The following is a 14,172-nucleotide window of genomic DNA, read 5'->3' as shown; positions in this document are numbered from 1 at the left end:
TGAGGGGAAAGTGATATCTTTACATCTTTTTCTATTATTTGTTCTAGCCTGGCATTTGAGTTGTCCTAGTTTAGATTCCAGATGTACACACCGGAGCATCTTTTGTACCCCTTTAAATATTTGTGACTAAGGGCCCCTGCCCTACCATCCTCTCCTACGTGGCAGAGAGTTTGGTGACCATGTCTGCTCTCATGAAGAAGTCAACAATGATATGGTTGGTAGCTGTGTCATGGCACTCCCTGTCCTCATCTGCAGGCCCCTTCTTGTTTTTGTGTGGTTTGAGCTTTTATGCCAGCAACTGGGGGGTGAGGGGGAGGATGACCAGCAGCACGAGTAAGGGCCAAAGGCCTGGTGTTCATGGGCTTCGGAGTGGCTATAGAGGTTCTCAGAGACTCGGGGCATGGGTTTGTGGCAGAGAGTTTATGTAAAGGGGAGATTCAGGGTGAGAACACCGGAGGAAGTTCCTACCAACTCACCTTTGGGAAAGGGACTCAGCTGATCATCCAGCCCTGTAAGTACTTTGACCTGGAACCTGTGGATCTAAATGCAGTCCCCGTGGGGACATTTCCAAACTCTGCTCATGAGCTTCTGGAACCACTGGTGTCGTTGCCACAGTCCTAAGCACAACAGGGAGTTTGAGCCTGTTGATGAGGGAGGTGATGCAGTCTGTGCTTTGGAGGACTCTTCAGAGCTGCACTTTTCAGTTTTATTTGACTACAAGGCCATTTGGGGAATTCTGGGCTCCAGCAGACAAAGGCTTTGAGCATAAGGCTGGGGCATGAGTACACACAGACCATCTTTGCAGTTGCATCCATAGGAACTGTGGAAATGACAGAGGTTAGGTTGTTTCTCCTTTTCCATCTTCATGCCCTCTTCTCTGCATGACTTAGGGACCTTAAATTAGAATAACTATTAATCATTTGATTTCTCAGCCCCATCACTCATCAAGTCTGACAAGAGGATCCATTAATATAAACCCCAAAAGGGAAAGGACAAACAGCTCAATTCCCAATGTCTTCAGAGTTGAACTTGACAACTCCTCAGCCTTAATCAACTAGCCAGCACCCCATGATCAATTTAGGTCAAAAAGGGCAGCCAGCAGGTAGTGTTAGTCAAGGAAGTATCTGTCCAGAGTCTGGCTGCCCTCAGAGCGGTTAATACTGCAGAGTTTGAGAAATGGGAATGGATCCTTGAGGGCTGGCCCAGGCTGCCCATCTGGGAAGAGGTCTTGAGAGAGCTCAGAGTAAGGGAGTAGAGGGTATAGACCAGATGTAAACTCAAGCAGAAGGTTTCTGTTATGGAGCATCTTATAGTGTAACCACTGACAGTGCCAGGAAACTTGTCTTTGGAACAGGAACAAGACTTCAAGTCACCCTTGGTAGGTAATAGGAACCATGAGGTAACCTTAGAAGTACGTTCCTCTAAAACAAAGGGGTCTACGAGGGAAATATCCTGGCTGATTGTAGTCCTCGCATCCTTCAGTGGGAGATGATTTCACTGAGGAGAACTGCATTCAATCAGTATTTATGTTATTTTTATTTCTGTTACTGATGCTTTCATTTCCACCTGTGAAAACAGACTTTTCTGTGCTCCAAGCTTCTTCAGTCTTAATGACTCTGTGCCTTGCCTTTGGAACAATGGGTTTGGAAATTAATTTATCATTGGGACTTTGTCACTCTGGGCAGCAGAATGAAAAGGCCTCTCAAATAGAAAATAGAGAGTCCTGCTTATTCTAATGACTTTCCAGGGGAGATATGTGTAAATGAGAGGGAGTGGGCTAGAATGAGCTTTTAATGATTGTTCTAGAGTGACTGTAAGGAAACTTAACATCCTACACGCTTGACTTCTGAGAAGAATCCTTTTGCTAGGCCCTTAATGGAGTAAAAAGCAAAACCTTGACCCTCTGTGAACATAATCACATGCCTACCTCCTTCCCTCAAAGTACTGCCATGTTTCATTATTTACCAATTACGAAATGACTACAGGATAGTTAACATGAAATTATATAGATGAGTAGTTTGAGCATTTTGAACCCATAATTAAGATGCAAATTATAGAAGTTCTGGAGCTTGCTACCAGGCAGTACCTCATACATAGTGGTCCCTGAAGACAGTGTGTTTGAGCATGATTTGTTTGTGGCATTGTTTTGTACACTGTTCAGGGACCTATTTGAAAGATATGTCTCAGAGCGCCAGTCTGGGGTCTAGATTAGCTGTGCTCAGTGCACTGGCAAATGTCCACTTTAATAGCCTAGCAGCATGACAAAATGACCCCACTCCTGCAGGAAAATGAAAACAGGAGTGTTGTGTTTTATAGTGTGATATTATCAGCGCCTCTCCCCCTTATCCCAGCCATGCCAGGAGCCTGGCTGCAAGGTTTCCTGAGGAGGTTTTTGTTAGAGGTTGTATTACTGTGACAATAATAACAATGCCCCACACTTTGGAGCAGGGACCAGACTGAGAGTAATACCAAGTAAGTAAGGGGAGTGGGTCAATCTCAAAAGCTGACCTAGGTGAGTGGTGGTGCTGTTCTGTCCAGTTTCAGTGGGATTAAGACACTGCCCACTCCGAAGAGGATTGATGCCCGTAGTTTCTTTGTGCACTTGAGCTGGTTGGAAGTTGGTTAGTTGCTGAATTCTGGAAATCCTAAGGATTAGGTCATGAAGATATAGAAAATTCCACTGGTTTCTTCACTGGCTCTGGATATATGGGAATGCTGTTGTTGCTGGGTGCTATCGAGTTGATTCTGACTCATAGCGACCCCATGTGACAGACTAGAACTGCCCTAAGGAGCAGAGCATAAGCAAAGCCCATATCTATAAGACAAGGTAAAAAGACCCGACAACGCAGAAATCAGGTTTTTCTCAATAAGACCCCTTCCATCCAAGTTGAGGAAACCCTGGTGGCGTAGTGATTAAGAGTTTGGCTGCTAATCAAAAAGTGCGGTTCAAATCCACCAGGAGCTCCTTAGAAACCCTATGGGGCCATTCTACTCTGTCCTATAAGGTCGCTATGAGTCAGAATTGACTCAACAGCAATGGGTTTTTGTTTTCATTTTTTAAATCCAAGTTGAATGCTATCATCTCTTTTGTCTTTTTTATTATTTTTCTTCTTTTGAAGAACTATGGCTGTGAATGTGGCGTGATTCTTGGTCCTTAAGATAGTCACTGTATGACCTAATGTTGACTACCTGTGCTGGGTGGCGTGTGTCTACCTGATCTTGCTATTCACCCCCATGTGTCTCAGGCATGAGCAGGCCATCAGAATCCAGTGTGCCAGGAGCAGAACTGGTGGTTTAAGATTAAGCTCAGATCTGTCTGCACAGCCAGCTGTTACGTTAAGAGAAATGTCCTAACCCTGCCAAGGAGCCAGGTGCTGAGGCTGCAAGGTGTTGAGACTTCCACTAGAGGGGAAGGTGACCTCACTGGCTCAGTCTCCCCTCATTCCTTCCGACTTGCTGATTATTGTAAGGTCCTGTATGACTGTGTGAATTATGGAGGAAGCCAAAGAAACCTCATCTTTGGAAAAGGCACTAAACTCTCTGTTAAACCAAGTAAGTGCTGGCATTTCAAATACTGCGACAGTGCATTCCACTGAAGTGCAACCCATAAGTGAGTGAGAAAAAAATGTACCAACCCCTTTCTCCGTGGTATTTCCCAACCTTCCCCCATGAGCCCCCCTTACTCCTGGACCATGCCCCTGTCTGTCCTCAGCCCTGACCAACACTTTTCATCAGGCGAACATAGGAAAGCTCTGGGCTTCATAGCATGTGACAGGGCCACCTCCCCATGACAGCATGTCTCCGCTTTGGGTGGGTGACCTTCTCAGCAACTATTTCATGGAAGGAAAGCTTTAATTACACTATCAAGAGTCCCAGATGACCCATTCTGTGTGGCTGTTGTGGGATGCGTTTTTAGACATTAGCTTGGCTAGGGGACCATCGGAGGAGCAGGGACAGGGTGGCTGCCAGGAGAGGATTTTTGTTTAGGGAGAATGCACTGTGGAACTCAAACACAGGGTATGCACTCACCTTTGTCAAGGGCACCTCACTGACGGTCACACCCAGTGAGTTCTTATGGTTAACTAATTATCCTTTCTGGAAAGAAACCCAGTGGAACCTGTTGAAACACAGCTGAATTTGTCTCATTTAGCATGCAGTTGTTAACTATGTAGAATGTGTGAGCAAGATATGAATACGTTTCCCTAGAGGCTAGATTTGGTTATCAGGGCAGTTTGATAAATTGTACTAATACTGCAGTCAGTGTTTCTTGGAGGTCCACAAAACACGTTGGGCTTTGGGAAAGAGGCAGAGATAAGAGGAAGAAAAGCTTTGTGATAGAGGCAGAAACAAACCAATGAAAGCAAGCCTGCCAGAACAGCAGTGTATAGCCAAGGAAGCATGTCCTTAACAGATAAGCAAGTTTATGCCCATGTCATCTGGTGGGACTGAAAAATCCAGACAGCAGACTGAGGACACGGGTGAGGGGAGAGCAGCAGAGCTTCTCATGCTTTCTTCTTCTGAGAGAATAGCAGAGCAGCCTTTGATGCGACACATTGGTTGGCTTGTTTCCCTTTGGACAGCCCCTTCCTTTGCCTCAGGGACAAAGTCATTTCCCACACGGCTTCACCTTTTCCCAGGCTGGCCGAGTGGGCTCTGGGAAAAGCAGAGAATCACAGTACCTTGGAAGCCTCCCCACCTCCTCTGGATTATCTGTGATAAAGCAGAATGTTTATCTGAGTTGGGAAGCTGTCGGGGACAAGGTAATACAGAAGGATTATAGAAAGCAGTATTGAGAATTTACAGGCTATTTCCACCCTTGCAGAGTTCACTGTTGTTTTTTCTGTTAGAAAACACCAGCACACTATTTGCAGAAATGCCTGCCATCTCATGTTTCTGCAGTGTTTCATCAACAGTCCTCTGTGCCTGAACCAGGTGTGACAGTAAAGTAATGGGGCTGATTTGTTAACACATAGAGTTTATAGATTCAAATGAGTGGTCCAGTTAACCCACTCGCCTTGAGGTGGTACACGCTTTAGTCCACCACACTCTCCATTGCTAACCTCCTCCTTTCAAACTGCCCTCAAAGACCAGAGCACATTCTTTTTATAGCATCCATGATGATGTTATCTTTTGAAGGTGGATTTCACTTTTGTTAAGGATCCAAAGGCTTTCAGAGCCAAGACTTACAAAGGAAGGACTCAAGTTAGTTACTGAGGTGTGGCTATAAAATAATATCATTGGTTTGTTTGTATGGCTCGTAAATTGACTCTCGAAGAGGCATTTCAAACCTGTTTTAAGAAGTAGCACCATCAGGTGTTTGTTCTGCTGTGTATATTCTCGACAACAACAAAAATATATATATATTTTTTTAAAGTAGCAACATCAGTGGAATAAGCGTCTGGATTCCCAAAGGGAGTACTTTGCAGGGTTCAACAATCATTTAGGTGTTTAAATCCTGATATGCTTGTTAAATCAGCCTGTTTATTTAATAAACAAACTTAAGATAAAGAGCATGATGGCAAAAGTTTGGTAAACTCAGACCCATTAGAAGCAGTGAAGACTTTCTGTATGGACTGAGATGTTATCCCAAATAAATTCCTTTCAGAAAAGCATGAGGTCAAGACCTTCCAACAGGGAAAGTGCATATGTCCTACTAATTGCTGGTAGAGTTACTCCAAGAAATGGCAACCTTACGTCAGTTTATGTAGAGACATATAGCACTGTGACTACCTCAGGAAGCTACAAATACGTCTTTGGGGCAGGCACCAGGCTGAAGGTTTTAACAAGTGAGTATTACATGCAAGACAGACTTTATTTTAAAAATTATTGCTGTTCATATTTGAGGGGCAAGGGCAGGTAGAATAAGGGAAGTACTTGTTATGAACTGTGGAAGCTAAAATTACTGCTATCTGAAGTGGCAATTCTGGGCTGCTCTACTCTGGACAAGAGAGCTCTGAGGCTCACCATGATGGACCTACCACCAATTTCATAAGAATTGTATTAACCATTAGAAAAATATTTATTAGCTGAAGACCTTGAGAGACTTCTCTAAACACGACAGGAATTCTTTGTTCTTTATTCTCCTCTTTAAAAAGTGTATTCTCATTCCACATTTTTCTCTCATTTTTCCTACCGCTCTTTATTCCTTTCTCCCCTGTGCAATTCAAGTGCTGTATCTGGGCATTCATATTTTGAGAAACCATCTCAAGGGAAAATCATGCCTACTTCTTAGCTTGTCATTCAAGACTCTCTAAAATCGGAGTTCTTACCCTTCTGCAAATTTATTTCCACCTATTCCCTTTCACAAAACCTCTGTTCCAGCCAAACTGGACACCTACTGTCCCCTGAACACCTATGCATACCTACATCCGTACTCTGTGTCCATAAATCAGATACTATGGGCCCATCACCCAAAATAGACTTTGACAGGTGAGACAGATTGAATTTCCAGTCTCTTAGCCAGGAGAAACAGTGCAAGTATCGCCAGACTTAATTTCACAGGGAGAATTTGAGAAATCTTATCACTTTTAAAAAATTGAGAGGCAAGGTAAGAGATCCAACAGACAAATAGCAAAGTAAGAAGGAAGGAGATGACTTCTATAAATGGGATGGGAAGGCGGAATCAGTCCATGGGAAGATACTCTCTGGAGGAAGAACAACACTGACTAAATCCAACAAGGAAATTTGTAGGCTGCCATATTACCTGCGTTTTTCTTGTTTTCTCTCTGGAGAGTTCCATTCCTGGTTGTTGGTTATTAAGTCCCTGGCCTTCAAAGTGACCAGTGGTGAAGAAGAGGGAGGAGACCCTGCTCCATACTCAGCAATGGTGCCCATGGAAGTTCTGACTCAGATTTTCCTTCAAGTTACTTCACAATTGAGACTCAAAAGGATCACGTAGAGAGGAAACCTCTCAGAGAATGATTCCAGGTTAATCCTTAATATGTATTGTCTCCTGGTAAAGGAACATCGAGAATGGAAAAATGTCCCCTAGAACAAGGCTAGAAAGTGGTGAAAAGTCCTGTTCCTGGTGACCATCTAAGTAGGGGCTGAAAAGATCTAGAATTAGAATCAAGGGCGAATCCCATGGAAGACCATTGTCTGGGTCTGCCTCTAGTTCTGTGGAATAAGAAAATATGGCAATCACCTTAATTGTTTCAGGAGCTGGATCTTGGTCAGTGGTGTCTGGTTCCAGCATCCTAAAGGTACAAACCAACATGCTAGCCCTTCTTGCCAGGTGGGCAATGACAGCTTCCCTAAGTCTCTCCCTCACTAACAACGGTCTCTCTCTGTTTTTTGCTTTGGTGCCATGGACATGAACTGTTCCTACTTTGTCCAAATGAGGTATGTGATTTTCAGAACCCCTGGAGAATTATTATCTAAAACACCAGAGGATATGCTAGGATTTTGGCAGTCACTATTCTAGGCCTGTGCAGGAAAACTCCTTCTTTAGAATATTTAGAAAGAATATCCTTCATTTATCCAAAACAGAAACAGTCCTGAAATCCAAGCTGGTGCAGGGATTCTGTGCCAGGTTATTACTGTGACAATTACTTAATATTCTCTGTGCTCACAGTATCGCTCCTTCCAGCAGATCTTTAGGGAAAACTTAGTTCAGTTTCTAGGAGGTTTTCGCTGAGCTCAAAATCACTGTGTGAATAGTAATGCCGGCAGCATGCTTACATTTGGAGGGGGAACAAGGTTAATGGTCAAACCCCGTGAGTATCTCTGCTGAATCCATAATGACTGCTCTAATTTCAAAAGGAAATTAAAGCACTGAGCTTTGTTTGGGGGCTGTTTTCCCCCCACTCAATTTTTTTTTTTTTTTTTTTTACAGAATCTGATTCTAATGATTATACAGTGTCTATACATGCAATATGTACATGTGAAGATGGGCACATAAATAATCTTCTGACACAGGGACAAAATAACTGGAGGAAAACATACTCCTTGTCCTTTTTTGCTTATCCATTTGGGTTGTAAAGTCTGATTGCATTAAACATTGGGAGGGGTGAGAACTGGAGTGGGAGAAGTTTCTTCTCTGCTGGCCTTGTCAGGATTTCATCCTTCCCTGCTGGCCTGGTCAGGGGGCAGCTCGATCTGGGTGTGGAGGGATGAACTGCCTAACCTCAGAAGAGCTTTTCCATCCTGCCTATGCTGTGAACTGACCATGATAATAACAGTCTTCTGCACTACCTCTTTGGCCAGGGTCCAAGCTGGAGGAGCATACCAGCTGGATTTGGGGATTGAAAGGGATTTCCTGATACACATTGGCCTGGTTGGTTTCTATAAAGCTTTCTATGACTGTGTAATGTTGGCAGCAGCCGTGAGCTGATTTGGGGACTGGGGACAAGTCTGGCAGTAAATCCAAGTGAGTCTTCATGTTAACTCTCGCAAACTTGTCTGTGCAGTATGAAATATCTCAGAGTCTGCCTCCGTTTTTAGCCCTAATGGTTAAAATGTCCAGCTATGAGTAGTGTTTTTCTCCTGTCCACCCAAGCTGAGCCCTTGCCTACCCTTAAATCAAAATAACTAGATAGAGCTATCTAGAAGTGCATTTGGAAAGTAGTTGGAGTCTGAGACTATTTTCTTAATAGAGCAAACAGGTGGCTACAAGCTAAAAAGGGCTGTCAGAGAGTATTCAAAGATAGAGAGGGTAAGAGTATGCACCCCGTCTCATGGCCAACCTCAGCATGGGCTTTGGTAAATACTGTTTCTCCCCAGCCAGAGACAAGCTAAGTGCTGCTGGGAGCTCCAGGATTTAGGGTCATCCCATTGACCACACAGGAGAATTATCTCCCCATCACGGATTATCCAGAATGACTTAAATTCACCATTTCTCGGTCCTCTTTGGCTTATAGCTTTATTGTGAATTTGCCAGAGGTACCAGGAAAAGGGTTGAATTCATCCCAATTCTGGCCTCCCCCTCAGAAATTCTCTCCAAGAATCTCTAGGAGCACCTTAGAGACTCCCTACCCTGTGCAGGAAAGGAGCCCTGGTAGCACAATGGCTAAGCACTCAGCTGCTAACTGAAAGGTCAGTGGTTTGAACCTACCAGCCACTCTGAGGGAGAAAGACTTGATCTGCTCCCATAAAGACTACGGTCTATGAAACCCTACCGGGCAGTTCTATCTTACAGGGTCTCTATGAGTCCGAAATCAACTCTACTGCACACAACAACAACACTCTGTGCAGAATTTTGCTCCATGCAAGCAGACTGTGTCCCCAATAGTCTTTACTGTGGCTTTGGCAGAGGCTGGCTCCCAGGTTGGTTCCGGAGCTCCAGGCTTGGCAAAGGAAGGAGAGTTGTGCAAGGGGCTTGGGGAAGACATCTCTGATAAAGGTGTTAATGAATTTCTAAATGAGCTCTAAATAAACCTGATAAGACTCTCCAGGGAGAAGGTCACCTTTACCTTTGTGGCTCTAAATGTAAGACGCATTACAAGAAAAAGTGGGAAATGGTTGATTGCAGCTCCAAAATGAAGAGGCCGGGCGTGAATATTTGACCAGTTTTAATGTTAAATTGATAAAATGTAAGCCTTTCAGAATAACCATCTCAGGGTACATTTATTAGGGTCAATGAGCTAACTATTTTGTCAGTGTTACTGGTATACATACAACTTCAAAGAGGAACCGAAAACAGAAACAAGGTTAATGAAAGGTAGAGCATAGTGGTTACAAGTATAAATTTTGGAGTCAGAGTGCCTGGGTGAATCCTGACTCTTCTACTTATTAGATGTGTGGCCTCAGGCAGGTTACTTAATCTTTTTGTGCCTCATTCTTTTCATCTGTAAAATGGGTATAATAATGATACCAGGCTCATAAGTTGTTGTGAGATTCAAAGAGTCAATAGCTATAAAGAGTTTTACATAATGGCTGACACATAGTAAGTCTTCAATAAATATTCATTTTTATTATCACTAGATCAGGTTGCTGGAGGGAAGGAAGGAAAAGTAGCAATGACCCCCTTTTACAGTTTTTGTAAAGTGCAGCATTAGAGTGTAGCTCTAGTAACACAAGGCTTATCTTTGGGCAGGGGACAACTTTACAAGTAAAACCAGGTAGGTCTTAGTATTCCTGAGTGAGCCATAATTGTCCACTATGTTTATTTTTTCATTGCCTTCTCTGTCTTCTCAGTTTCAAACCAATGAGTCTTATTTTTGTTTTATTTTCCTTTTGTAAAAGGAACGCGAACGTTTGTAAAGTCTGGCTAATATGGTCTTTCCTAACCCATTTGGTTTCAGCTAGTGGCAAAAAGGGGAGAAAGACATGAGGTGAGTAACTCGTTTATTTTATGGGTCCAGAATTCCTAGAATTTCTAGGCAAAGGCTGAAAGAATATAAGTTTGGCTGACTTGGGTGAAATAGAAACATCCAATGTGGGTGCTTCACAAAAAAGAGAGATGATTTTTACAAAATGGTATATTAGAGTAGAAAGCATTCTTATAGCCACCAGAATTTTTAAGCACTGTCTTTCAAGGAAAAAATAGGTAGCATGGAAATGGCAAGCTTTTCTTTAGGGGAAAAAAATATTTAAGGTTATCACCAAATAGGAGTCAAACTATGTAGAACACATCCCTGGTGAGCGTTATAGAGGAAAACAATTTAGGAGCGTAGGAAAGTGTTTCTGTACTGGGCAGGAGCACTGTGCCGACTTCTGGGGCAAACAAGCTCATCTTTGGGACAGGAACGAGGCTCACCGTTTTTTCCTGTAAGTCCTTTACCACTTGAGAAAAAGCCCTTAATCTATAATGACCAGCTCTCACAGGCCGGACACCTAATGAATCTCTAACTGAGCTTTTGTGTGTTAACTTGATAAGACTTCCCAGGAGAAGGTCACCCTTATCTTTGTAGCTCTAAATGTAAGATATGTGTTGCAAGAAAAAACAAGAAATGTCAATTGTAGTGCTAAACTGAAGAGATAAGGTATAAATATTAGACCAGTTTTAATGTTAAGTTTATCAAATGTAAACTTTCCAGAGTAACCACCTCAAAATACATTTACTAGTTTGTGTCTACACAGCACAATTGTCCAGTTAATTTAATGTCAGTAGCTGATCCAGATATTTAGGCACTTCCTTGAGGAACCTTCTTTGTGCTCAGAATCACCTGCATTGACAGTCCCATTACCTACGTAATTGCCAGATCTGTTTTACTTTGTGCTGTATAGACTCAGCCTAATAAAAACAAATGCTGTTGTGCTTTTTCCCCATTCTGTCTCCACTCCACACAGAAAGTTTTCCTTCTATTAAACAGCAGCTCTTCACACAAAGAAAAGCTACCCAGCAAGCCTTTTGACTTACTGCTGCTGCTGTTTTGCATTTGTGTGACTCCTTTCCTTGCAAGAGATTAAGACACTTTATACGACTTATTAGCTAAACAGATTGACAGGCTAATTAGGAAGAGAGAAACAGATTCCGAATATCTTTTTGTGGCTGCTGTTCCCAGCCCTTGTGTAGATCATCTGGTCAGATGCTTCTGTGAGACAGAAATAAGACAGGGAGGTGGTCTTCATTTGTAGTATGGGGCTTCTCAGCTGCTCGTAAGAGGTTGTCACAGGAGGTAAAACAGCACTAAATAGGTCAGGTCAACTGACAGAGCCAGGAAAATTGCTTTCTCCTAGATCTCATGTGTTCTCACAAAACAGCATGACAAATTTTGACATCAGCTGCTGGTGTGTGTCTACTCTTCTTTCTTTTGTTTTCAGATCCTTCCACTCCAGCTCCTATTCCTTCCATCTCTAACTCCTCCTATATTAACTCCCCTCTCTCTCCTTTGAATTTCCGATGACCCTTCCTCCCTTCACCCCCAGTACCCCCACCACACACTGCTGCTACTTCTTTAGCCTGTCGTATTTCTAAGGAGTTTTTTAGGTCCTTGAGTAATCCTCAAATGGCTGAGGGATCTAAGGGAATCCCCCCTTCGGTGACCCCAGCAGAGCCCCTGTGGAGGTGCAGGCAGTCACCATGGTCTGCTGAATGAAGGTGGAGCTGGGCTCAGGGTGAGGAGGAGCCTCAGGAAGGAAGGTCGGCCGGCCGCAGAATAAGGAATACCATGGCTTTCATGATACCATGTCCAAAACCTCTCTCGTACCTGGGAAACTTTAGCTTCCACCTTGGGACCCAGGCAGGGTTTTTGTAGTAGCATCAGCCATTGTGGACAGACAGGTGTTGGGGGTGTACTGCATTTCGGGTCTGGCACTCAAGTGATTGTTAAACCACGTAAGTGTGACTTTTCTCATTTCTGTGGGTTAGTATGTCTGTAAGTCTTGTTGTTGTTAGTTACAGTCGAGTCAATTCTGACTCATGGCGACCCCGTGTAGAGAGTAGAACTGCTCCATAGGGTTTTTAAGGCTGTGACCTTTTGGAAGCAGATTGCCAGGCCTTATTTCCGAGGCTATTCTGGGTGGATTTAAAGCACTAACTTTTCAGTTAGTAGCCCAGAGCTTAACCATTTGTGCCATCCAGGAAGTCTTTCCCATTGCCATCGAGTCAATTCCAACTCATAGCGACCCTATAAGACAGAGTAGAACTGCCTCATAGGGTTTCCAAGGGGCAGCTGGTGGATTCAAACTGCTGACCTTTTGGTTGGCAGAAGAATGCTTAACCACTGCACCACCAGGGCTTCCTAGAGAGGAGTTATTTTCCCCCCATTGCCCAGGTGGTTGTGATGAGATACAATACTGGGTCTACTTACACAGCCAGTTTGACCAGTAAGACGGTGAAATTTATTTTTAAAAACACCTTTGACTGATTTCATTTAATGCTGCCAACAGCAAAGGAAAGTTATCATGTCATGGGAACCAAATCTATGCCCACTCACTTCTGTAGGAGGGCAGTCATTTCTTCTTATCCCCCAGCACTTGGACCTCAGAATGCAGCTGACCTTTTCCATGCCTGTCTCTTCTGGAAGATTAGGTGGTTATGTCCACTAACTTTCATGTGGAAAAACACACAAGACAGATATATTCCACTTCGATTTTTACTAAGAAAGCTTTTTGTTCATTGTTTTGACAATAGACTTCAGCTAACATATTCCCTGCTATTCACGTTAATAAAATCCTGGCTTGAACAAGCACATTTTCCCCACCTTATTCAAAACGTCCCTTTATCTTCACAACATTCACTCATAAGGTAAACAGGGTCACACTTCATCAAACATAGTATTCCACAGACGGAAAAGCTGAAGCCCTAACAAGTTTAAGAATTGGAATCAAACAAAAAAAAAAAAAAAAAAAAAATCAGAACTGGGATTAGAGTTTGGGATTCCCTATTTTCTGATGGTGAATTATCTTGAGATGTCACTCTGTGAGTTGAAAACGTAATAAGTGCAGGCCAAAAGCATTTTCCAGGGTTGTTATTTATTCAAAACAAAACCTGTTTCATTGCATTGGTGTTTTAAATGTATTCCCCAAATCTGCTGTGCTGTTGGTAGTTATTTGGTGCCAGTGATTTGGTGGAAGGGTTGAGGGAACAATGTATAGGCAAAATGCCCTGCTCAGCGCAGGACGTTTTTGTAGGCCCCCATGTCACTGTGTCCTCCAGCACCAACAAGTTCATCTTTGGGGCTGGGACCAGATTACAAGTCTTTCCAAGTAAGTACTAGAAACCAAGGAGCAATTTTTAAAAGGTATTTTCTAGACACAACTAACCAGTTTGTGGTATGTTCTAAAGGTACTGCAGGACACCCTGCCCCACACCGAGTTCTGTAGAGCCTTCCGTACCTTTGGCCACCTGGTCGCAGATTCCCTCAGGACGGTACTTCTCACAGATAGGAGCCCTCTGTGAACCAAAACAGTTTATACATGAACACCATGGTGCTGACTAAAATCGTGTCAGCAGTGAAAATGCAACACTAGAGAATCAGATGCGTTATGACTCCGAACAAATGACTGTTTTCTCTCTTTTGCATTTTTATTTACAATATTCAGGAAGGTGAAGCAAATTCAACTTCTCCAATTTGAAAACTATTTATGAATTATGCTTCCCTCATATGCAGAGAGACCTAGATTAACTTCTGATGTTTAGTCATTCGATTTCCTCCTCTGTGTCTGGAATCTATAACGACCAAGGGAATCAAATGTAATTAAATGAGCAAATCATCTTCAATAATCAGTATTCCTACATTGTTTTGTGTGCTTTGCTCTGGACTTTTTATCTGGACTTTGTCTCTAATA

At 43.1% G+C, this 14,172-nt stretch overlaps 1 gene segment (V, D, J or C); it reads left to right on the top strand.

Moving 5' to 3' along the window:
* The first annotated feature begins 317 nt into the window (after positions 1-317).
* LOC105756940 (T-cell receptor alpha chain C region-like) overlaps positions 318-14,172 on the top strand; it is a 56,667-nt gene continuing 42,812 nt past the window's right edge. The window contains 2 exon segments of the C gene segment in view: positions 318-333; positions 3,256-3,552. Coding sequence covers positions 318-333; positions 3,256-3,552 — 313 coding nt within the window.

This window comes from Trichechus manatus, unplaced genomic scaffold (assembly GCF_000243295.1).
Source record: "Trichechus manatus latirostris isolate Lorelei unplaced genomic scaffold, TriManLat1.0 scaffold00268, whole genome shotgun sequence".
NCBI classification, from domain to species: domain Eukaryota; kingdom Metazoa; phylum Chordata; class Mammalia; order Sirenia; family Trichechidae; genus Trichechus; species Trichechus manatus.
The sequence above is the reverse complement of the archived record's forward strand: the minus strand, read 5'-3'. Positions and strand labels throughout refer to the sequence as shown.